The sequence below is a fragment of the Cryptomeria japonica genome, chromosome 11 (assembly GCF_030272615.1).
Source record: "Cryptomeria japonica chromosome 11, Sugi_1.0, whole genome shotgun sequence".
Classification (NCBI taxonomy): Eukaryota; Viridiplantae; Streptophyta; class Pinopsida; order Cupressales; family Cupressaceae; genus Cryptomeria; species Cryptomeria japonica.
The window spans coordinates 100,643,777-100,668,117 of record NC_081415.1 but is presented as its reverse complement, the minus strand read 5'-3'; the positions used below and the strand labels follow the sequence as shown (position 1 = coordinate 100,668,117).

Below are 24,341 nucleotides of genomic sequence, written 5' to 3'. Positions count from 1 at the left end.
TTTTCCTTTTGCCTTTTATTATGCCATGAACTTGCTGCGAGCCTTCTATTATTACATCTTTCATTCACACTTCTTCTATTATGTTATGTCTAATGTATCATTTCATGTTCCTTAAATACCACATTTTTCTAAAATCAAGGGCATCATCTTTACAATCATTGTTTTATACTACGTTAATAATGATACATTTATATTTATCTTATGGATCATATGCCTACAACATGCTTACATGTTTACACACTTTTAAAAGTTTGTATGCTCAAATATGATTATCACATGTTCATATTTTATGGAACCATGTTCATTCTTAGATTCCTATTTTGTGTTTATATGCTTATCATCTTATTAAATGCTTATATCTTACATTACACACGCTTACATGATTCTTATCTAGCACTTGTATTATTTAACACTTGTTTATGTTCCTCATTGGGGGTTACCTTGCTTCCTCTTTCACTCATGCTTTCACAATCACATCTCACTATATTATTATACATATTGTTACATACTGATAACTTTATATGTGATCATATATTTTTCACCTTTCCTCCAATTCCTTGCATTATTTGTATTCAACCAGTTAGAGGGGGACACACAATATCAACAATTTTAATTTGATGAAAATTCATAATATGCAAAATCGACCTAGTTTAGTTTTGTAAATGATATAAAGGATCTTTGAAATTCTAGATTTTGAATTTAAAATTGGATCCAAACCACCAAGTTCCTCCAACTAGTAGTTATGTATTGAATCAAGCACAAAATATGTTAACTTTTGTCTTAGGGTGTTGCATTTAAGGATACACCCCAATTCACTTTGAAATATAGTTAAAAATTCACAAGAAGTAGAATAGTAGAGCATCATTAGCTTAAATCAACATGTTTAGCATTCACTACATGTTTACTTGTTGTATTCAATCATTTTAATTAAACTATTAAATGAAGAACAAGGGTTTGACTAAAGGATATAATATCATTTTCCTAACAAAGTTCTAAATAATCTTTATCAACACTACCCTTTTAAAGGTAGGTATCAAACATTAAGGTGAGTAGATTCCAAAGGTAACTTTTACCTTAATCAACATGCACAATTCAAATCCACGTGTAGGATTTATATCTTCAAATAGTATATTTGATTCAATTCATTGTCACACACAAATAAAATCCATATATGATTCATATCTACAAATCATATATTTAATTCAATTCATCATCACATACAATTCAAATCCATCTGTAAGATTCATATCTACAAATCATATATTTGATTCAATCCATTATCACACACATTTAATTACTTCTAACCAAATTATAATAAATTTAAATTTCATTATTATAATTTCATCTTATTCAAAAATAAATAATTATAAATCACTATTCAAAAAATTATATTTAAAATAATAAAAATTTAACTATTAAACATTAAAAGTAGTTAAATACTTTCACTTTTTTAATTTTCAAATTTCTAAATTTTATAATATAATCTCTCACACCTTATCACATTCCTATTATTATTATTTTTTCAATATTATAAAATAATTTAATTTTAAGAAACGATTCACACTGTTATTTTTAATCAACATAGTTTTAGATCACACATACACGAATCATATCCATTGTTTTTATCTATTGTTTCCTCTTCCTCATAGCAAATTACAAAAACTAAACTATCTCTGCTGTCGATGGATTTATCCCACATGCAGCAGCGGGAGTGTTTAATGGGTGCAAACGGAGGTATAAATAACGAAGGAAGAAACTATACAAAGCATACCTTTCTCGGCCTTTTGGCTAAGATCAAGTGTAGTATCTGTTCTTATCAGTTTAATATCTGATATGTGGTTCAATGAACCACACGATATTAAATTAATTTCTTCAGGGGGAAGCCTCATACGGTAGCTTGCTGCCAGAGGTTTCGAGCGTCGCTTCTGTCTTGCACTACTGCAGAAGCCCGGCGCACCCCACACCCCTAATTCAATTCACAAATCAAATCTTTCCATGTTTTATTGCTTAAATAGATATGTGCGTGATTTATGCTTGAAAGATTGCTGATTTGTTTGTCCCTGATTTTATGCTTAAATGGTTGTTTGATTTGGTGTTCGAAGACATTTTAAAATAAATAGGAAGTTATTTGTGAAGGAAAGTAGGAAGCAAGAAAAATTTTCTTGCAGAGAAGCTGAAGTCGGCCATGGAGCTTCTTTCGATCGTCTTACTCGCGAAGTAAGAAATAAAGATGGAACGGTTTAGGGTTTAGATCAGCTGTAAAGTTGTTACCAAGGAAAGTATTCGGTTCTGGCCACAAGCTGAGGCTGGCAAGCCAATTCTGGTACTTTATTCCCTTTCCATTTGACATGGAAGAAGATTTTTGTCTGTTAAATTTTTAATAGGAGAGAATTATCCGCTTGGTTTTGTTTATGGATTTGATTTCTTCCTAACCGATTTGCCAATCTTCTTTTATCATTAAATGTTAGGGGATTCAGCTCCCAGCTCTAAGTTGTTATCCCATATTTCCTGTGTTATCCTCTGTTTCAACTCTAGGCTTGCTCAAGCAAACACAGTTTTCAGTCTAGCCCAGTTTTTGAGGATGCTAAGACCATTCTGATCCAGACATTTCCCCTGAGAATGGAAGAACTATTTTTTTGGGGTTTTCAACTAAATCCTTGTACAGATTCATTCTTGGAACCATGTTCCAAAACTCAAAAATCTCTAAATGATAAGACAAATCGATGTTTCCATCTGTTATGATATTGTACAACTAGGGTACCCAGGAGTGTTGGGAGAAGATGAATTGTATCCTAAAATTCTAGAAAATTCTTAGGCCTCTGAAACTCTTGAAAAATCCTGCCCCCAAATTATGAATGATGACTAAAAATAAGGGGATCACAGTAATTTCTTAACCTTCACTCAGGAAGGACTAGTGTAGGCCCTTATAGAGATATATAATTTAAGAGGCTTTCCACTACTATTCTCACAAGAAAACCAAATATGAGAGATATGACCATCAGATGAGTTTTTCCTTCACAAATCCTCCCTATTTATGAGAGTAATACATTTTTGGATCTATATAAATTTTAATATTCCACTAACAGCCCCCCGACACACATATATATATATATAATTAATTAATTTAATATTAAAAAATAACTTCTAAAATGACAACAATATTATTATTTATTAGCATTCAAATTTTTAAGAAACCAACTAGGGACTCCAAGACAACCTCAAAAAAGAAAAAACCCCAACTAAACACCTATCTGATTAAGACTCCTCTTCTGACATAGATGGAGGCATTGGAGCTCGGCCTCTTCCAGAATCTCTACGCGGAGGACGACCCCTTCCACGGGTAGAAGCACAACCAGAACCTCTGCTACCACCTCACCTCACCTTCTGTTCCACATGGGGGTGCTACCACCTCGCTTGTTCTGTTCCGCTTGCGGTCCTCTGCCTCAGGACACCATTAAGTCTGACAAATTCTAAAAACTCTTCTTCCTTGCCCAAATCTTCCGGATTATCCCCCAGAATACGCCATTTTATTTGAAAGAAAAAACCTCAACTAAACACCTATCTGATTAAGACTCCTCTTTTGGCATAGATGACTCCTCTTTTGGCACAGATGGAGGCATTGGAGCTCGGCCTCTTCTAGAACCTCTACGCGGAGGATGACCCCTCCCATGGGCAGAAGCATGACCAAAACCTCTGCTACCACCTCGCCTATTCTGTCCACTTGGGGGTCCTCTGCTTCTATTTTAGGAGGCAGGACACCATTAAGTCTGGCAAATTCTAAAAATTCTTCTTCCCTGCCCAAATCTTCCGGATTATCCCCAAAAAAATGCCATTTTATTTGAAAGAAAAAACCTCAACTAAACACCTATTTGATTAAGACCTCTTCTGGCATAGATGGAGGCATTGGAGCTCGACCTCTTCCAAAACTTCTACACGGAAGGGGTCATCGACCTCTTCTAGAACTTCTACGCGGAGGATGACCCCTTCCACAGGTAGAAGCACGACCAAAACCTTTGCTACCACCTCGCCTGTTCTGTTCCACTTGGGGGTCTCCTGCTTCTATTTTAGAAGGCAGGACACCATTAAGTCTGACAAATTCTAAAAATTATTCTTCCCTGCCAAAATTTTTCGGATTATCCCCAAAAAACGGCATTTTATTTGAAAAAAAAAAAATCCCAACTAAACACCTATCTGATTAAGACTCATCTTTTGACATAGATGGAGGCATTGGAGCTCGGCCTCTTCCAGAACCTCTACGTAGAGGACGACCCCTTCCACAAGCAGAAGCACGACCAGAACCTCTGCTACCACTTCGCTACCACCTCGCCTGTTCTGTTCTGCTTGGGGGTCCTCTCCTTCTATTTTAAGAGGCGGGACAACAATATTATTTGAAAGAAAGCTCTTTCAATGTTTATTGCACCTTGTTCCTCATATACCTTACTTTTCTTCGACTATAGAGGATGAGCAAATTTGAGGGTAGCATTGACCATATAATAACCTTGCTTCAATTGAAAAAGAGAGGATGCAGACACCCCAAGAAAAACTTGGAAAATCCTTGCTTATTGATTGTAACTCTTAAATAATACTAGTGTTCTTTAACTGTTCTCTGAGCCAATCAACAGATGGCGTGCTGCCTCTTAATCTTTTCGCCATCAATCTAAAAACCATGCGAGTATTCAGTGGAATATATCTTTTGGTACAATATAAATAAATTACATGATTTCTACTCAATTATTTCTTCCATGTTATACGGAGCTCAAAGTTCTTCCCAACTGGAAGGGAAAGATTTGAAATCACCAGTTGAAAAATATGACCATCATAATCATCACCACTTGCAGATTTCCCAACTAGAATGGTTTCCACCATTGTTTTTCTTTCCTCTAGATCATCACCATGGAAAGATAAAATAGGAATTGAGTCATCTGCAACAGAAGCAGAAGACAGTTTGAGTCCCAAAACTGTAACACTCTGGAGATTCCATCCCTCTTTAATTGCGAACTCCCCCATTTGGACTAATGACTTTAGCCTAATTTCTTCCCCTACAATATTTGCATAAAACTCTATATGATTCGATCTGCCACTCTTTATTTGCATTTCTATATCATCTCCATTATCCATGTATTGCTCTCCAGTTGCATCCATCCCACTGCCCATAGCAACTACAAGACTAAATGGGCTTTTTCTGGCCTATCTTGTTGTCTTAACCATTCCTTGCATGGGCAATATGGTTCCTTCATATACACGTACATTGCTAGTAGCTTGAAGTTTTACATATGCACCACTCTCCACTGTTATCGAATCTGAAACATTGAACAAATTGTACCATGTACCTTTTGGAAAATAAGCATCCACGATTCCACAGTCCTTGCCCCTTCCTTGAAAACAGGGGACACAAGAACTCCTTTCTCCACTAGATATTGTGTGCTGATCCCCAATGTGTCAGGATCGTTAGGGAATGTGAGAAATAGAGGCCTTGCAATTGGAGATCCTTCGGTATATGGGCTTCAAAAGACAATGTGTATATGTATGGAAGAAGGCGGTATCTCAAACCTAAGGCTTTCCTAGCAGACTCTGTGACGGACTTCCATAAGTAGAGCTCTTGTCGAATCGAACTCTTGCTTGAATGATCTCGGGCAAAAGAATAGAATGAACCTAGTTGAATCCACCTACTGTAGAGCTCTTCTGTTGTGTCGTGTGCAAACCCACAGATATCAGCACCAATCATGGGAACTCCAAACAATCCAAAACTTAGCATTGTTGGTATGGAGTACCAGAGGTCATCTCATGTTGCACCATTGTCTCCTGTCCAATGTGCAACATATTTTCCAGAGCTAACATAGGCACAGCGAGTCAATATGAATGGCCTCTTATTTAGTACCGATTTCAGAGCCTTGTTGGCCACAATGATCTCTGTGAGCCCATAAAGATTATGAGCATTGTACTCCAATCTATAATTATGGTGAACTGCACCGGCTGCGATGGTTTTATTATCCAAAGGTCTTTTAGTTCCAGAATAATTGATTTTGTAAGGAGGATCATCCCACATGGTGGTATTGGCATTTCTGCAAATCAAACAACAATCAGTCTGTGCATCTTTTCTTGGGCAATCCCCATCCTTTTGCAAGGAACATGTAATTCCATTGCAGAAGTTCAAAACCTCGTTCATACCAAGCCAAAGGCCATCAAATGGAATCATATTGTGAAATTCGGAGATCTCATTTTCCCAGAAAGAGAGGCTCTTTGGGTTAAGAAAATCTTGCTCTTGGATACCTCCTGCATCATGCCCAATCAAATAATATCATCCATGACATTTCCCTTCCAGGCAACACGGCTGCCCTCAACTCACAAAATTTTGCTGATGATGTTAATAATCTATTGGATATCCTATATCTCTTTTGTACGGTTTCGGGCTCCAAACTTGCTATGCACAAAACTGAATTTTGGATGACATGACGCAGCCCGCATCCCCTTGGATTCCAAAAGAGTGGCAAGAAATCAAACATGGAACTATTACTAGATACCTCGGCATCCTTTTTGGAATTGGAGTCTCGCTCAAAGACGTGGAGATGGTTCTTAAACAAGTTCAAATCCAAATTGTGTGTCTTGGACAAATCGTTTTCTGTCTATGGTTGGACGAATACAAGTGACCAATAGAAATCTTTTGGCCATGGCTGCCCTCCAAAGCTTGTTACAACCAGCTCACACAACTCATCCGTGGTTTTATTTGGTCCAAATGGAGGAATAAAAGGTATGCCAACCACTTCATGGTCTCACTGCATTCTCCGAAAAGGTAAGGGTGGATTAGGCATCATTGATCTTTACAAGGAGTTTGTCTTTCAGCCAAATGGATTGGAAGAGCTTTGGAAGGAAATACACCTGAAATTTTTAGTTCGGTGTCATATTCAAATGGCTACAATTGGCATGTCTTAGAACTTTGTTCAATGGAGTGACAAGATCCTTCTAGCTCCATTTAAACTCCATGGATCAGCCCCTCTCAACTGCATATGGAAAGCTTGGCAAGTGGTTTCCTGCAAGCTGTTCTGGTTTGATCAATCTTTCAGCCATGGTCTTAGCTTTGCAATCTCTTCAATTTGGTGGAATCGTCTAATCTAAGATAATAACAACTCGCTTGCTATGATTCCAAGGTTTAAAGCTAAACATCTATTCAAGAAAGGCATTCAAACATTTAGAGATCTATGGGTCTCTGTTTGTTGTTCATGGAAATCATGGCAACAACTCAAAGTGTGCTTCAATTTAAATTATAGACATAAGGTTGTGGTGATGGAAATGATAAAAATTGTGCCTCCCAACCTAGCTATTCTTATCTCTTCATATTGCCATTCTTTCTTTCTCAAAGGCTAGAGGTGGCTAAATGGTTGCAACCTTAGCTCAGGTTTCCTCTTAGAGTCCTCTATAAGCAACTTCTGCTAGACATGCCCTTATCTCATAGACTTAATTCTTTTTGGAGATACAATTTCAAGTGAACTAGCTGGAACATTCTCAGCCTCCAAATTTGGAAATCGAAAGGCGACTCCCAATCCCAACTTATTGCTTGGAAGCTTCTTCATGGGAAACTCCCCATTGGACCTTGCCTTAAATTCCTCAACCTGCCCTCCGCTTGCCCCTTCTATGGTGCTTTTGGTTGAGCTCTCATGCCAAGCTTCTATGTAATGAGCTTTTTGTTTCCCTACCTACTCTTTTCCACTTTTGTTGGTCTTGGAACATTGCTCTTCTTGGATCTTCAGGTGCTTAGAATGCGATATCCAACTCATGTAGTCTCACCATGATAAAATACATTTGTGGAGATTGAATTTAAACCTTTTGTTGCAACCTCTTAACACAAGTGACACTCATAGTTACCTCCTCCAAAGATTGTCAACAATGATGCTATTGAGGGTGTAGGCAAATGATCTTACCCAACTCAAGCAAAAAGTTTCACTTTCAAGTAGGGATTTCAGAATGTGTGCCACCAAAATTGTTTAATGTTGATGGAAGATGTTTAATTCTAGCTACCATCTTTAGCTGCGCTTCTTCTTTTGCCAGGTTGAGTATTTCACGAGTTTTTGTATGCTGTTTTATCTTTGTAAACTGCTAAAGAGCTGTCATAAACTCTTGATTTCAGTTTTAGACTCTATGATGGGGTTATTGACTTCTATTGTAGAAGTGTTGCATCTGTTGTAGCTATCTTCTCAGCTGCTTTATAATATATCTTTGATTCTTATTCTAGTTAAAAAAAAAGAACTCAAAAATATAATGTTGGCTTAAGAGTTTAGGGTTTAAGGCAAGTGCAAGCTTAGACTTAAATTTTTTTGTTGGGTTTATAGACTAGATAACATCCTTTTGATTTGATTGTTATTATTGTCTAACCATTCTCCTATTTAATAGTTTTATATAAAAATTTAATAATAAGTAATGTTCTCATTTCAATTGGAAAATTCCTATATAAAATCAATTACAAACCATTGATGTTGTTGAAAAGTCCATCTTGATGATAAATTCCCAAATAATATTTTGGTTTTTTAAGGTTGTTTAAAAGATATGGTGAGAAACTAATGGTTTTATAAATGCATATAGCGACAATTTTTTCTTTTTGACTTTCTCTAACTTGTATCTTGTATGCATTGATAAAATGATAAATGTGCCTTTTTACCTATTCACTAATTATGAAATATGATCTATATTTTTAAGCCATATTGCTCAACTATTGGTCAACACATGTTGACAAGGTACATTTTGAAACTTATTTCATTTAATATAAATTTAATGGAATAACTTAGTCACTTAGCATTATTTAAAGGTTACTATGATGTCTTTATAATTCATTCCATGGTAAATATCTTATAATAGATAATACAAATAAAATCAAAATAACAAAATAATGGTTTAGGTATTTATTAGTATGTGAGATTTGTTAGTATTATTAAAAAATATTATTGTATAATTAAAGAGCAACAAATTTTTAGGATTAGAAATTATAAATATCTAATTGTGTTCCATTTCATCTCAAACATTAACTCATATCATGTGAATATTATACAATTTTGCAAGAACTATTTTTATTATTGTGGATCTCGTTAAACTTTATGAATGCCATCTAATAGATGAGAGTATCACATTAAAATTAGAATCTAAAATAAAATCATTTTCTATATTATAAAAGAGCAATTATTTAAAAATTGAGAAATAATTTTATGATTATAAATAGGACAAATTACTTAAAATTTGATGTTTAGTTATACTAGAATATACAAAATAGATGATAGCTCAAAATCTAGTGTAGAGAATAAAATCAGCTTTCATGCATGTGAAATCACCTTGGAGGAAAAAAAAGTTTCGAGACTATAAGTAAAGCAAGGGGTGGTGCAACTAAGTTTGGCCACCTACAATAGATCAAACATGGAGCAACAATGAAGGCTAGAGTAGTGGGGCAAATAGAGCCACTCGAAATGGTTCTCACTACTACTAGAGGTGGTTGTAGTGGTAGTGCAAAAGGTCACCACTACTATAGTTGTAGAGGTAGAATTAATATATTTTAATAAATGCAATTCTATATTCTTGTGTAGGGATTGTATGACCTCTCCAAACAAAATATTTAGCTCGAATGCTCTTAGCACTAAATTTGATAAATTTTGTATAAAAATAGGGGTTTTGAGCCAAATGAATGTGGTAGAGTCCATTTGGTTTAAAAATGCCCTAAAATGAGTAGTTTGTCCAATGCCACTAAAAACAATTCATTCACAAGCTAGCTTTCAAGAGTCTAATTTGCACAAAAATGAAAGCCAATCTTGATTTTCTGAAACTTTTTGAGCATTATGGAATAGCTAAAAAATATTGCCATTGTAAACACCTAGAATCCAAAAAACACAAGTGTAAACTTGAATTCTATTAAAACGTCTTGATTCTTTAGATCTTATGAGGATGCAAGAGAGAGAATAGTGAGTTTTAAAAAAATACACAAACAAAGTGATTAACCCTAATCTCTTAAAATATAAAATTAAAAGATCTACTCTAGCACTGATGCTTTGATACTAGGCTATAATTTATAAAATAGAGGATAAATCAATAATTTGTGCTATAGGAATAGAAACTATGAAATTATAAATCTAGATGATTTTAAAATCAAAATAGAATAAATGGTCTTAACTGATTTTGTAAGGGAGAAAAGTAAAATTTTTAAATAATAAAATAATATTAAAAAAAGTCACAATAGCATAAATTAATATTCAAACTAGAAGAAAATACATATATAAGCCTCTTGGATAAGGAAATGACAAGTCCAAAAGGTATGAGTTAACTCTCATCAAGAGGTGAGTTAACTTATTATAAATTAAGATATCAGAGTATCGTGGGTATCGTCGAGTATATGATAACCTTGCTTCGACTGAAAAAGAGAGGTTGCAGAAACCCCAATAAAAACTTGGAAAATAATACTAGCGTTCTCAAACTGTTCTGTGAGAGCCAATCTTGTATGAATTACACGATGTCTGTTCAATTATTTCTTCCATTTTATACCGAGCTCAAAGTTCTTCCCAATTGGAAGGGAAAGATTTGAAATCACCAGTTGAAAAATATGACCACCATAATCATCAACATGAGGTGAAGCGTCAGTTTCGAATAGTGTCATCGAGAATGATGGAGCAACATTTGCAGTTTTTTCAACCAGAATGTTTTCCACCATTGTTTTTGTTTCGTCCAGACCATCACAATGGAAAGATAAAATAGGAATTGAGTCATCTGCAACAGAAGCAGAAGAAAGTTTGAGTCCCAAAACTGTGACACTCTGGAGAATCCATCCCTCTTTAATTGCAAACTCCCCCATTTGGACTAAAGACTTGAGCCTAACTTCTTCCCCTACAATATTTGCATAAAATTCTACATAGCTCGATCTGCCTCTCTCTATTTGCATTTCTAAATCATCTCCATTATCCAAATATAGCTCTCCAGTTGCTTCCATCTCACTGCCCAGAGCAACTACAAGACTAAATGGGCTTTTTCGGGCCTCTCTTGTAGTCATACCCATTTCTTGCATGGGCAATATGGTCCCTTCATATACATGAATATTGATAATATCTAAAGGAGCTTGAAGTTTTACATATGCACCACTCTCCACTGTTATTGAATCTGAAACATTGAACAAATTGTACCATGTACCCTTTGGAAAATAAGCATCTACAGTCCTTGCCCCTTCCTTCAAAACAGGGGACACAAGAACGCCTTTCCCCAGTAGATATTGTGTGCTGATCCCCAATGTGTTAGTATCGTTAGGGAATGTGAAAAACAGAGGCCTTGCAATTGGAGATCCTTCGGTATGGGCTTCAAAAGACAATGTGTATATGTATGGAAGAAGACGGTATCTCAAACCTAAAGCCTTCCTTGCAGACTCTGTCACGGACTTCCATAAGTAGAGCTCTTGCCGACTTTTACCCTTGGCTGAATGATCTCGGGCAAAAGGATAAAATGAACCTAGCTGAATCCACCTATTACAGAGCTCTTCTGTTGTGTCTAGTTTAAAACCACAAATATCAGCACCAACCATGGGAACTCCAAACAATCCAAAACTTAGCATTGTAGGTATGGAGTACCAGAGGTCATCCCATGTTGCAGCATTGTCTCCTGTCCAATGAGCAGCATGGTTTCCAGAGCTAACGAAGGTAGAGCGAGTCAATACGAATGGCCTCTTATTTAGTACTGATTTCAGAGCCTTGTTGGTCACAATGGCCTCTGCAAGCCCATAAAGATTATGAGCATTGTACTCCAATATATCATTATAATGAACTGCACTGGCTGCGATGGTTTTATTACCCAAAGGTCTTTGAATTCCAGAAGAATTGATTTTGTAAGGAGGATCATCCCAGATGGTGCTATTGGCATTACTGCAAATCAAACAGCATTCTGAAGCTATCTGTCCATATTTTCTTGGGCAATCCCCATCCTTTGGCAAGGAACATATTCCACTGCACTCGTTTGTACACTCGTTCATATCAAGCCAAAGGCCATCAAATGGAATCGTATTGTGAAATTCGGAGATCTCATTTTCCCAGAAAGAGAGGCTCTTTGGGTTAAGAAAATCTGGAAAATATACTGGACCTGGCCATAGTTGTGAAATGTAAGGAGCACCTGCTCTTTTCACAAAAATGTCATCTCGTATTCCTCTCTGAAATGTTTTGTATGTTTCGTTTATGTTTATTCCTGCACAGATTAATCATTAAGCAAATGATATGTGTGTTATTCTCATGTAACTTAGTCACTTCAAGTTCTGAACATATCTAGGAGCTAAACTATACACATAATTATAGCACAACATTGGGTTGATTCATGCCGAAAAATGAGATTTAGCATTACCTGGATCAACTATGAGAACATATTTCTGCCCATTGGCATGAATTTCTCTAATAAATTCTCTCATTTCTTTCTCAGGGAAATTCACAGGGTCCAGAGTGAAAATCTTGAAACCATCCATATGATCAATGTCTGTCCACAAAACTTCAAGAGGTATTTTTGCTTCTGCATATCCAGCTACAACTGATTTAAGGTCTAAAATGTTTTCATATCCATATCTGCATTGATGAAATCCTGTACAATTGAATCCATATATCTAAATACATATTAGAAAGATTGTGCACTAGATGTTGCAACTTATTGGTGCATAATAAAACTACTCTTAAACATAACCTTCTTATCATAACCAAAATGTTGAAATAAGAAGAGCAGATAAAACACTTTAGAAAATAGAATTAGATAAGACAGCAGATAAAATACTTCAGAAAATAGAATTAGACAAGACACTATACACGAATTTATAATGGTTCACTAATAAAGTTATGTCCACTTTGAAGCATGAAATTTTTTGTTATCATTATCTTTGTTTTGTTCATACATACAGTAGCAGCTTTTGCTATCCAATGATGAAATAACATAAATAAGGTGACCGTTAGGTTTCATATCCAGCACAAAACATGACCTTATATGGAATATAAGAAATTATTTCAGATATTTGGAGCACATACTTTTATTGCAGTCAATGATAGTCTAATTGAGGTCAAAGAAGGGAAAACGGTTTTATTATATTTTTTCTCTTCCATATTCTATTCGAAGGCTTTATTAAAAGTTACATGGAAAACGCAATTAATTCATTATTGGAAACCTGAGGCTTGGTGCTGTATGTAAGAACAAACAAAGATATTAACCAGAGATTTGTTTTATTTTGAAAGTGGATGTAGTCATTTTGGTGAATTAATATAAATTCTTTGTTTGTGTTTCAATATCTTTTGTTCTTCATTTCTGATTTCATATATTCAATTTTTTTGCACTTTATAATTAACAATTGGTATCAGAGCTCGGTGAAGGTGCTGGTTAAAAATTGGTGAAGAGTTTCTAGATAAATGAAGTGGATAAATGGAGAATAGAGAAATTCTTAGGACAGAATTTTGGATTATGGAAGGTGCAGATGAAATCATTGCTGATCAAACAAGATCTCACTCGTGCTGGAATAAAAAGCCAAGAAGCCAACTACGATGGCTAATGAAGGGTGAGAAAAATTGGATAGGAAAGCAAGAGCAACAATCTTCCTTTTGTTATCCAACAATGTTCTCTTTAATGTTTCAATAGAAAAGACATCAAAGGAATTATAGGACAAACTCTCTTCTATGTATGAGGTGACTTCGGCTTCAAATAAAGTTTTCATTATGAAGAAGTTATACAATCTAAAGATGAAGCAAGGAGGATCATGTCGAATCACCTCAATGAATTTAATACTCTGATCAACCAATTGATTTCAGTGAGCATAAATTTGAATGACGAAATCAAATCCATCTTGTTATTGTGTTCTCTACCAGATAGTTGGGAATGTGTAGCGATAGCGATCAGCACTTCGGTATCCGGCAAAGGAAAACTCAATTTTTTATTTTTTTTGATGGAGGTCCAAACTTGCAAGCATGGCAGCCCAACAAGGGCACGAAGCCTGCAAGCACACCAGCCCAATGAGGGCCTTCATAGAGTAGTTTTTGCCACTCAACATGGGGGCACGAGCCTACAGGTTGAAACCTCTTTGGTTAAGAGCCAAGGGTTGAGGGGTATCCATTTTGCCAAATTTGTTCGGGGCACGATCTCGGCCTCATCCCTTATGATGTTGTAGCTTTGCACTCAACAAGACTTGATCCTTGGTGGGCTCATTTGGAGCCATTCAACTTCACTAGTAGACCAAGGGCCCATTGATAGGAAAACTCAATTTTGATGATTTGGACAACACTCTTCTCAACAAAGATACGAGGAGAAAAAATCAAGGGCCCTGATTTGGTGATGCCTTGATTTTTGGCAATAGGGGAAGGTTTCAAGTTAGAGACATAAATAACAATAAGAGAAGATCCAAATTTGCGAGGAGATCAAAATCATGCGGGAGAAATGGAGGTTGCTTGTTTTGTGGTAAAGCAAGTCATACCAAAAAGAATTGCTGGTCAAACAAAAAGGCACAAGAACAATTAAAGGACAACAAAGACAATATTGTGTAAAAAAAGATGAAGGTGTTCTAATCTTGTTAACAAGTGACACTACAGTAGATTCGTGGGTGTTTGTTTTCGGTGCCTCTTTCCATGCAATTCCATGTCAAGAAGCCTTAATAAACTATCAAGAAGGTAAGCTTCGGAGAGTCTACCTTGTTGACAATGAACCATGTGAAATAATTGGCAAAGGTGACATGATGTTGCAATTAAAAAAATGAAAATAAATGACTTTTGAAGGATATAAGACATGCTCTCAAGCTAAAAATGAATTTGATATCTGCGGGACAACTTGATGCTCAAGAGTGTAACATCAACTTTTCTTCAAACACTTGGAACTTGCAAAAGGAAGCAAATTAGGCAGTCTATATGTGTTAAAGTGTCAAGCTGAAGTGGGAGTTGTAATGGCGGTTGTGGACAGTGGGACGGATCTTTGGAAGAAGAGGCTCAAATATATGAGCAAAAGGGGACTTGAAATTATGCTCAAAAGGAATCAACTTTTAAACTTGAAATCCCTTGATTTGAAGTTGTCTGAGCACTGTCTCTATGGGAAACAAAGGTGGACTAGCTTCTCAAAGATTAGTCATGACAAGAAGACAACACCCTAGCTCATGCACTTGGATGTGTTTGGTCATGCGGAGGTAACCTTTATTGGAGGAGCTAATTAATTTGGTACTTTTCTTGATGATTGTACTTGAAAAGTATGGATTTATATGCTAAACAGAAAATTAGAGGTACTCAATAAATTTAAAGTTGTCAAAGCCATTGATGAAAATCAAATTGGACACAAAATAAAATGTTTAAAAACGGATAATGGGGGAGAGTTTTGTGGTTTGGAGTTCTATGACTTTTGTGCAGATAATGGCATCCAAAGGATTAAGGTTGTTAAGAAAATAGTACAGCTGAGAGGTTGAATCTAAAAATCTAACTCTTATTTCGGTATATGCTCTCTAATGCAGGTTTGGGCAAAGAATTTTGGGTAGAGGCAGTTAATACAGTGATATATTTGATTAATCAAGTACCCTCATCTCAATTGGAATTGACATTTCGGACGAGAGATGGCTGGGAAGACGAATTTCCTATAATCACCTGCAGGTGTTTGGCTGTGAAGCGTTTGCTCACGTCCCAAGGAGAAGCGAACGAAATTGGTTTCCAAATCAAGACGGTGTATCTTTGTTGGCTATGGAGAAGAACAATGTGGTTTCTAGTTGTGAGATCCGGTTGCCAAACAGATTGTTTGCAGCAGGGATGTAGTCTTCACTGAAAATGTGTTCCCAGATCTGCAAACACAGGGGACGCAAGCAAAAGAATTTGAGCCCTTATCAGTTTTTTTAAATGGTAATTGACAGAGGCAAAATGGAGATAGTCTGCAGCAGCCCTTACAAGGTATAGTTGGAGGGTCAAATAATAAGACAATTTCTTTGCTTCCTGTGACATGAATTGTGAGAAGAGTTAATCTCACTGTGCTTCCTTTTAATTTCACACATTGTGAATTCCCTGACAACGAAAATAATGGAGAATCCAATAACGTGGGCTTTGATAGTCCCACGTAGCTGCAGTCTTCATCTTCTTCACACGTTGCACCTGTGCTTGGCAATTTAACTCCCACGCATGGACTGCACTCTTCATACCCACAGGCAACGTCCACAGTAACCCTGCTGCTCCCTTCGCAATTTACAAACTTGCCGATTGCTGAAGTAAGGGACCCTACAAATTTCTCGAGTTCTTACTATTTAGGTATTCTGAGGTTACCAGGTAAATGTAGAACCATTTACCTATTATCTTTCTAATACAAGCCTGGGGAACTGTTTACAGGCAAGAGAAGTATTTTATACAGTTCAGAAAAACTGTTCAACTAGTTTTTTAAAACCAGCAAATAGATTCTTATATAGTTTTACCACTGTTGTAGTTTGGCTTTGGCTACGAACCCATGGGGAGAGCTTATCCTTTCCACTAAGAGCTATAATGACAATTAAAATATTTATCCTTGAAAATTTCATTTCCTTCTATGCGATGCATCTTGCTGCATCTTTGCGGTCCCTTTTTGTGTGATTTCAGAAGCGTGGCCATTCTTTTAACTTGCATTTAGAAAGATTATTACAGTCTAATCATGTCATTTTTCTTTACAAACTTCTGCTAATGTGACATAATTTCTGTATACAAAAACTTGAACGAATCTTAAAAGACATTTGTCAATCTTTTCTTGTAGGCTTTTCAAAATTTGATGCTCAGTCCTGCACAGGAAGGGTTGAATAATAAGTGATTATAGTGTCTGGGGTTCTTTTTATAGTGTGTTGGTTAAGTGGTGGTGTTGTTGTTGTGATCACCAAGGTTCAAATATCTGTTAGGCCATTGTGATCACATGCTTTTACCTTCGCTGAATTTTTCTTATCTCCATTTGGTCTGGTGTTTATGGTTTTATTAGAAGCGGATCTTCAATCTCTTTAGATATTAAGGGTCTAATATTGAGCTGAATAATTTAGGAAGAATATACGTAACTGTAATTTGGTCAATTGAACAAATAATTATAACACATATCCAAATTATATGTATATATCTAATTGCTTTATATTGAACTAATTTTGGATATGATGAAGCATTGCTATGAACATAAAATCTAATTTGATTGTTTTTATATAAGTTTTATGTTTGAAAAAACTCATATCTCAAATTTTTAGAACTATAAACATTCACTTTGTTAATATAATTTAATTCTTTTTATATGAATTATCTATTTAAAAAAGCTCATATCTCAAATTTTTTAGAGCTATAAACATTCACTTTAAAAAAACAAAAAATGCTATTTTGAAGTAAAAATGATATAGAATGATAATCAATGTTTGGGCAATCATGTTTGTGCCTCCAATGTCCACTACAAAGAAACTGTGTTTGAAAGGAAAGAGAATGAACACCCAATGGACAAATTGAGCAAGTTTGAGAGATGAATGAAGGATTAGCAACCAAAGCATGTTGTAGCAGTTGCTTTTATTTGGCTTGACTCAATCTAACTACCTATTAAATTAAAAGTGAACAAGAACATAAAAGTATTTATAATGAATCTCGGAATATATAGAATGAATCTCCTAAATAAAGGTGGCGATGGGCGATCTGTTGCACATGAACTAATATACATGTCCGGATTTTATTCTTGGCTTCACAACACTCACGCAAACTACCAGTGGGTCATCTTGCAAATTTAAATTGCTGGTTCTAAATTCTAATATGCGTAGAAGCCTTCCAATAAAAAGCTAACGGGAAAGAAGAAACTCAACAATTTTCACAATCTTAAAAGGAAAATTTTCAGGAGATTACCTTTTTATGCCAATTTAACCCCAAATTTTTCACTGTAAGGAAATATTCATTTCTCGGATTAGCCAACTTGCATTGTAATTATTATATGACATAATGCTAGCCTTTTCAATAAGGTAGCACATGCCACAAACCATAGTGGAACGGGATAAGGCACAACTGCAAAGTCCCCTATTAGGCCCATTACGGCCAAAGATCTGCATCTGGAGAGGCAGTTAGTAGTGGAAACCCCTGCATTTGTTGGGATTTTCACAAATGATGAAATTCCAAATTGAAAGGGGCAATTCGAGCTATGTTGTTTTCTTTCTGACGATTTTTTTTTTCTCCTCACCTGAATAATTGTACATACAGATCTGACACATGGAATTTCACTCTTTTGTGCCAAGCCAACCTAATTCAGTAGGGTAATCCCTCTTACCAGGTATGCAATGCTGACACTACTGGAACTTGACTGTTTGCAGGGCTGGGTTAATTCCTCCTGCAATTAGATTAAATACTAGGGTCAGTAGGATTTTGTCGGGGGAAAATTTCTTAGCAGCCAAGCTTTACTAGGGTATCTATATAACTGGAAGTTAGCGTTTGATCCATGAGCCTCACTGGATAAAAATCACAACTGAGAACCAAAACTCATGTTCGAACTGTTCTCATGATTAATATGGTTTCTAAATTCATTCTTCTCCACACTCTTTGGCGACTTTGTTGAATAGGCGGCAGTTGGATGATGTTTGCTGGTAGCTTGTTTCGGTTATTAAACAAATTCTTAATCTGTGTGTTTCTTTGGATTCTGTGACTTTTAATCATGTGCCTAAAGAATAGAATGGTGTTGCGGATCGTTTGGCCAAATGGGCCTTGGATCCTATGTTTAGGTGGAATATTGTGGATCGGGACCAATTAACCCAAATTTATCCCAAGAGTTGAACAACTTAATGGAGACTGACAGGGTTGATTAATTTCTGTGCTTTGTATTCTTCTTGTTTCTGAATAAATTTTTACCCCTTTAATACATGATGTGATGAAAACTATTTTTATACTGCACACTGGTTCTATGATAAACTATTTTGATTCTTTGGTGTTGATTTAGATTGACACTCAAAAGATGCAAGTCAAAACCTCTGGAGATAAAGCAAAACCATGAAAGGAAAAACATCTTACCGAAAGACCAGTATGGCATTGGGGCAGGTCTACCCACTAGGCCTGTGTATTGCTGAACAACAGAGAGTGGAGAGGGGCCAGAAAAAAAATAGAAGTCCAAAACTCCCCCAATCACTCTATATGTCAAGTAGTTGCCCCCATACTCTATATCCATCCCATTGCTATTAAGCAACAAAACTCCATGAGCAATACCCCCTGCTCTCACATCCATATAAAATGGATGAGACCCATACAAATCCAGATACAAATTCAAACTCAGAACGTCCTGATTCCAGAGAGTATACTGGCTTCCATTCCTGTTAAGCATAAATCCAGGCCTGGTGCTCTCCCCCAATCCATATAGAGAAGCAGTTGAGGGAAGGCCAGTAGATATCTCCAGATACTGGTCTTTGAACACCATGTTTCCAAATAGATGAGCATTTCCTTGACCTTGTGCACTGGAATTGAACAGGACTTCTCCATTGGACCTCCTTGTAACTGCAAATCCAAATGGGCTTTGGGTGTATGAAAACTGCAATTCGGGATCATAAGTATTATCATTAGCACCATGATGGTTTTCATATCTGACAACAACTTCTCTGGGGATTTCCCACCTTTGTTTTTCTGCATCAGTGATATAAACTCTTAAGCATTCATTGGACTCATACCTGGAAAAATTCCATGTCATTCATGAGTGACCACTTTCAGATGAGGCACAAATTTCTCTGATCAAAACAATTGAAATCTGTTTAATAATTAAGTATTGGTTACAGCTACCTGACTTGCAGTTTGAGGTGTTGTATATCTGGGCCATAAAGCGAATTATTGGAGATGAGCTGTAATTGGGCGGTAAATGATTTACCGTCTGGTGCTTCTGTGATTGAAGTCAATGTATAGCCTGATCCAAAAGCCTGACAGGCCAAAGGTAGGAATAAAACTGAGAAGAAGGTGGAAAACAGAATATGGAAATATCCCCACATTTTTGCCATGACATTACTTGTGAGAAACAGAATTTGAAGGCGTTATGAACTTATGCAGCCAGTCATGGTAAGCTTTCTTCAACGTTATCATCTATGGTTCTGTGCTCAAATCCGCCTTCCAATAGACTTTATTTTTAAAAAGAAACTGTACATAGTTGTTTAAAATAGTAAATTAATCTACTAAAATACATTTAATAATTCTTAAAAAAATGTATAGGCAATTATTGAGAAGTTTTGAATAAGATATTGGCAATTTGCACATCCCTATCATTTTTCATTTAATTTTTTTTTCGCATTTTAAGGAAGAGCTTTGACAAATATACACATTGACAAACTATCTAATTTTGGATAAAGTTGGGTTCCTTATTTTATGCTTTCTACCTACCAATTTATATATGCTCTATGATAATTGAGCAATTTAAAATGAATTAAACATCACAAACAAGGAGATAAAACCAAGCACACACATAAAAATGACACACAAATTATGTGGTTTGTCAATTTGGATACATCGATGTGAACACTATTTTTGTTGTTGAACAACAACAAATACAAGTTCTTCATCATGCTTACTACAATTAACAATCCCTAATATATAAAGTGATTTGGGGGACACTGTAATTGAAGAGACATAGAATGCGAAGGGACAGAGCTCGTTGGACTTCGCATACATAACACTCTTATGCACCAACCACTCATCCTCATTTGCAAGTTTACACACTCATACATTCGACCTATATCCACTCGTTTATAAAATCCATACTCACACTTGTTTCCTTGCACATTTTATCAATTGAAATTTAGTCTATTTTCCATCTCAAGGTAAGTTTATTGAAATTCAATCTCTTTTCCATCTCAAGGTAAGTTTATCACTGTGAGGTCATCCTCATTGTTGCATACTTATATCATCTTGATTAAAATTAAAATTAAAATTTGACTTACCTCCCACATGTTTTCCACTAAATTGTACTCTGTTTTTCATCTCAAGATTAGGTTGTGGTTGTGAGATCATCCTTGTTGTTGCAAACTTATCTCACCTTGATTTAAAATTTAAAATTTAAATTTGATTGACTTTCCACATTTACTCTTCTATCTCAAGATAACTAAACACAATTTTTCACAATGTGTTGTTATTCCTTGATTAGAATAAACACATTGAATGCCTATAAATGCAACTCGGAATTGTTAATCAATATTATATTATCATTTGCATTTTACACACTTCAACAAGTACACGAAAGGAATCTAGCTCTATAAACACATGCTAGGAGCATATGCATGACTAAATATTACTATTTTTTATTATTCATACACATTTTCACTAATTGAACTAATAGAACATGTCCCCTTGTGACATGTTGACAACCCTATGTCCATAAATATCTAGAAGCACAAAAAAGTCAAGACACATTGGGTGAAGTGAAGAAAAATAATATATAAATCACACAACACATGTTTGCATGCACAAGTTAGATCCATGGACATGGATTCATCCCTAGGCTTCAAATATTTCTCTACATAGTCAATAGAAATATTCTTTCTATAGAAAATGCTTGTCTATGTTATCATGTCCCAACTCTCAAATTATATCAAATTTAGTTCTTTACCCTTCTTTATGCATTCATCAGTTATTAAGTTGGGTAACTTGTTTTCTATTTTCATTCTCACATTTATATGTTCCAATTACCAAAGTCATTAGATTCTACTCATATAATTAATAAGGCCAAGTTAAGTATGCTTATTTGTATGCATTTTAAATTGTTTTAGCTTAGATTAAGTTTAAGAAAACCTTATTTTCCTTTACATTTTGGTGAGCCTAACATAAATCAAGCATACAACTAATATTTTCAAATTTGATATAATTGTGAATTTTTGCACCTATCTTCAATTTTTTAGGAGTTAATTTTATATGCATACATTTTTGGCTTAGGGTTTGGACATACATGATGATTTACTTTTTATCCCAATCTCACACTCTAGATTATACTATCATTATGGATGCTCTTATGTATTGCTTTGTGGTTGATATTCATACATATATTTCTTGCATTGATTTACTTTTTATCCCAATCTCACACTCTAGCTTATACTATCATTATAAATTCTCTTGTGTATTGCTTTGTGGTTTATATTCATACATATATTTCTTTCATTGATTTACTTTTTATCCCAATCACACACTCTAGCTTATACTATCATTATGGATTCTCTTATGTATTGCTTTGTGGTTGATATTCATACATATATTTCCTGTTGGAAATTGACACTCACCTGGTGGATATTGATGCTTGATTAATGGTTTAGGGTTGTCATTGATGGCAACTCTTCATGAGAATCATATTCGGTAGCTATAGTTTTTTGGAGAAGTGGTTTGGTAGCCGGTAATCTAGCTCCAGTAATTCAGGCTAAGAAGAGCAATTTTTGTTCGGAAGTTTTCTGGTAATTGCGGTGGTCAGATTCGTGCATGGGATGATAGAGACGACTTATAGAGATCATTTTATCATCATTTGGGTGATCCACATGTGTTTTTATGATCTAGTTCAAGCTGACTCACTGTTACACGTTACATTGTATAGTCGACTTGATAAATGTTTTGTTTGTGGTTGCGAATATATAAGACTGATGTAGAAGATCTTTTTGGTGTGTGGTATGGTGTGATATGAGCAAGTAGTGATCGAGAAATCTTTTTGCCGCAATTTCATGTGCGCATTCTTGATCTGATAGTTGATTGAGACAAAAAACAGAGCAGGGTTGCAGAGCAAATACAGTTAGAGTTTTTGCACTTAATTGGAACTCATCTAGGCATTGATTGATGCTATTTTGGAGTTCAATAATTGTAATTCATCATTGTAAATGAACTGTAAGGTAGTGACCCTTCTGGGGTTGTAGCCCTTATTGTAATTGAGTAGTGAGCTCTAGGCAGTATGTCTGAATGCAAGTGCATTCCCCTATTGTAATATTGTTTTACTACTGGCCATAGTGGAATAATAATGTGGGTTCAAATCCCACTGTGGTTTTTCCCATTTGGGTTTCCACGTAAAAATATTGGTGTTATAATTTTATGGTTGATTATCTTGTTTTTCTGCATTTCACTTTCTTGTATATGATTCTGGTGGTTTTAGAACAAGTCAGATAATTTGTTTACCAGTAGATTATTGATTCACCTCCCCCTCTCAATGATCCTCGATTCGAACAATTGGTATCAGATCCTAGTTCCTCCAAGGAAGCTTAACCGCTTGAGGAAGGTCTGAGAGATTGAATCAATGGATTCCGGTTTGCAGAGACAATTTTGTGTGGCACTTGAAGATCTTGATGCAGCGATAAATGAAATAAGTTCAATAAAAAGAAACCTGAATATAGCTGAAGTTTTCATTAATGATTTGAAAGATCAAGTGAACACTTCAAGAGACAAGAAGAAAGAGATGATGAACAAGCTGAAGGAGAAAGAAGAACAAAGCATGGAAAATCAAGACAAAGCTGATGAATGTGAAAAGCTTACTAGGGAGAATGTTGTATTGAAGAACGAGATGCAATCCATTGTGATGAAGTTGACTAAGGATATTGAAGACCGGAAGAAGAATGAAGAAAGTTTGATTCAATCATTGAAGGAAAGAGTAGATGAATGCTTCAGGCTTACCTATGAGAATGATCAGTTGAAGCTTGAGTTGACACAATCAAGGAATGATGGTCAAGAAATTGAAAGACAAAATTGTTGCTCTAAGAGATGAACTTGCTACTGCAAATGAATACAAAGACAAATTCAATGCTAGCTCAATAAGGCTTGATGAGATGCTGAAAAGTCAGAGACATGGAAAGGACATGCGAGGACTTGGATTTGAGAAGGGAGAATCCTCTAGATCTAGACAAGGCAATGCAAAACCTAAGCATAAGAAGAGCAAGAATCCTCCGGTAAGACAACCTAATGCTCATAAATTCAATGGTAGATGTCTAACTTGCAATAAATTTGGTCATATATTAAATCAATGTTGAAGTAGGATAAATAATTGAATGAAAAATATGAACAATGACCCTACCTTTACCAGTCAATGTTTCATATGCAATAATTTTGGTCACACATCAAACATGTGCAGAGCTGTAATGAACAATTTTCAGAATAAGAGATGTTATGCTTGTGAGATGTTTGGACATATCTCTAACCAATGCAGGATGAGACCAAATCAGATGAATTTCAGACCTATGTAGAAAAATGTTGTTTTCCATGCATGCAACAAAACCGGTCACATTACAAAGTGTAGTCACATAAATCTATCCACTTAATTAAAATGAATATTTAGTATTTATTTGATTATTTAACTATCAATCAATAATTAATTAAATTAATATATTTAATTAATTCATCTTAACCCTCTTCTCCTATTAATTAAATAAATTATTCAATTTATTTGATTTAATTCACTTAACCCAA

The 24,341-nt window shown here is 35.4% G+C and overlaps 1 protein-coding gene, 1 non-coding gene and 1 pseudogene across 2 annotated transcripts; 1 reads left to right on the top strand and 2 right to left on the bottom strand.

The window, feature by feature from the left end:
* Positions 1 to 1,767: 1,767 nt before the first annotated feature.
* LOC131041355 (U2 spliceosomal RNA) lies at positions 1,768 to 1,962 on the top strand. Its single transcript, XR_009105010.1, has one exon. It is a non-coding gene; the product is annotated as a U2 spliceosomal RNA (small nuclear RNA).
* Positions 1,963 to 4,731: 2,769 nt separating this feature from the next.
* On the bottom strand, positions 4,732 to 6,465 carry LOC131041344 (alpha-xylosidase 1-like; annotated as a pseudogene).
* Positions 6,466 to 10,186: 3,721 nt separating this feature from the next.
* LOC131041326 (alpha-xylosidase 1) lies at positions 10,187 to 20,031 on the bottom strand. Its single transcript, XM_057974371.2, has 4 exons — positions 19,713 to 20,031; positions 18,957 to 19,603; positions 12,343 to 12,573; positions 10,187 to 12,189 (listed from the first exon to the last, which is right to left on the bottom strand). Exons 1-4 carry the CDS (start codon positions 19,922 to 19,924, stop codon positions 10,493 to 10,495), a joined length of 2,787 nt encoding a protein of 928 aa, XP_057830354.1. The 5' UTR covers positions 19,925 to 20,031; the 3' UTR covers positions 10,187 to 10,492.
* Between the last annotated feature and the right edge of the window lie 4,310 nt (positions 20,032 to 24,341).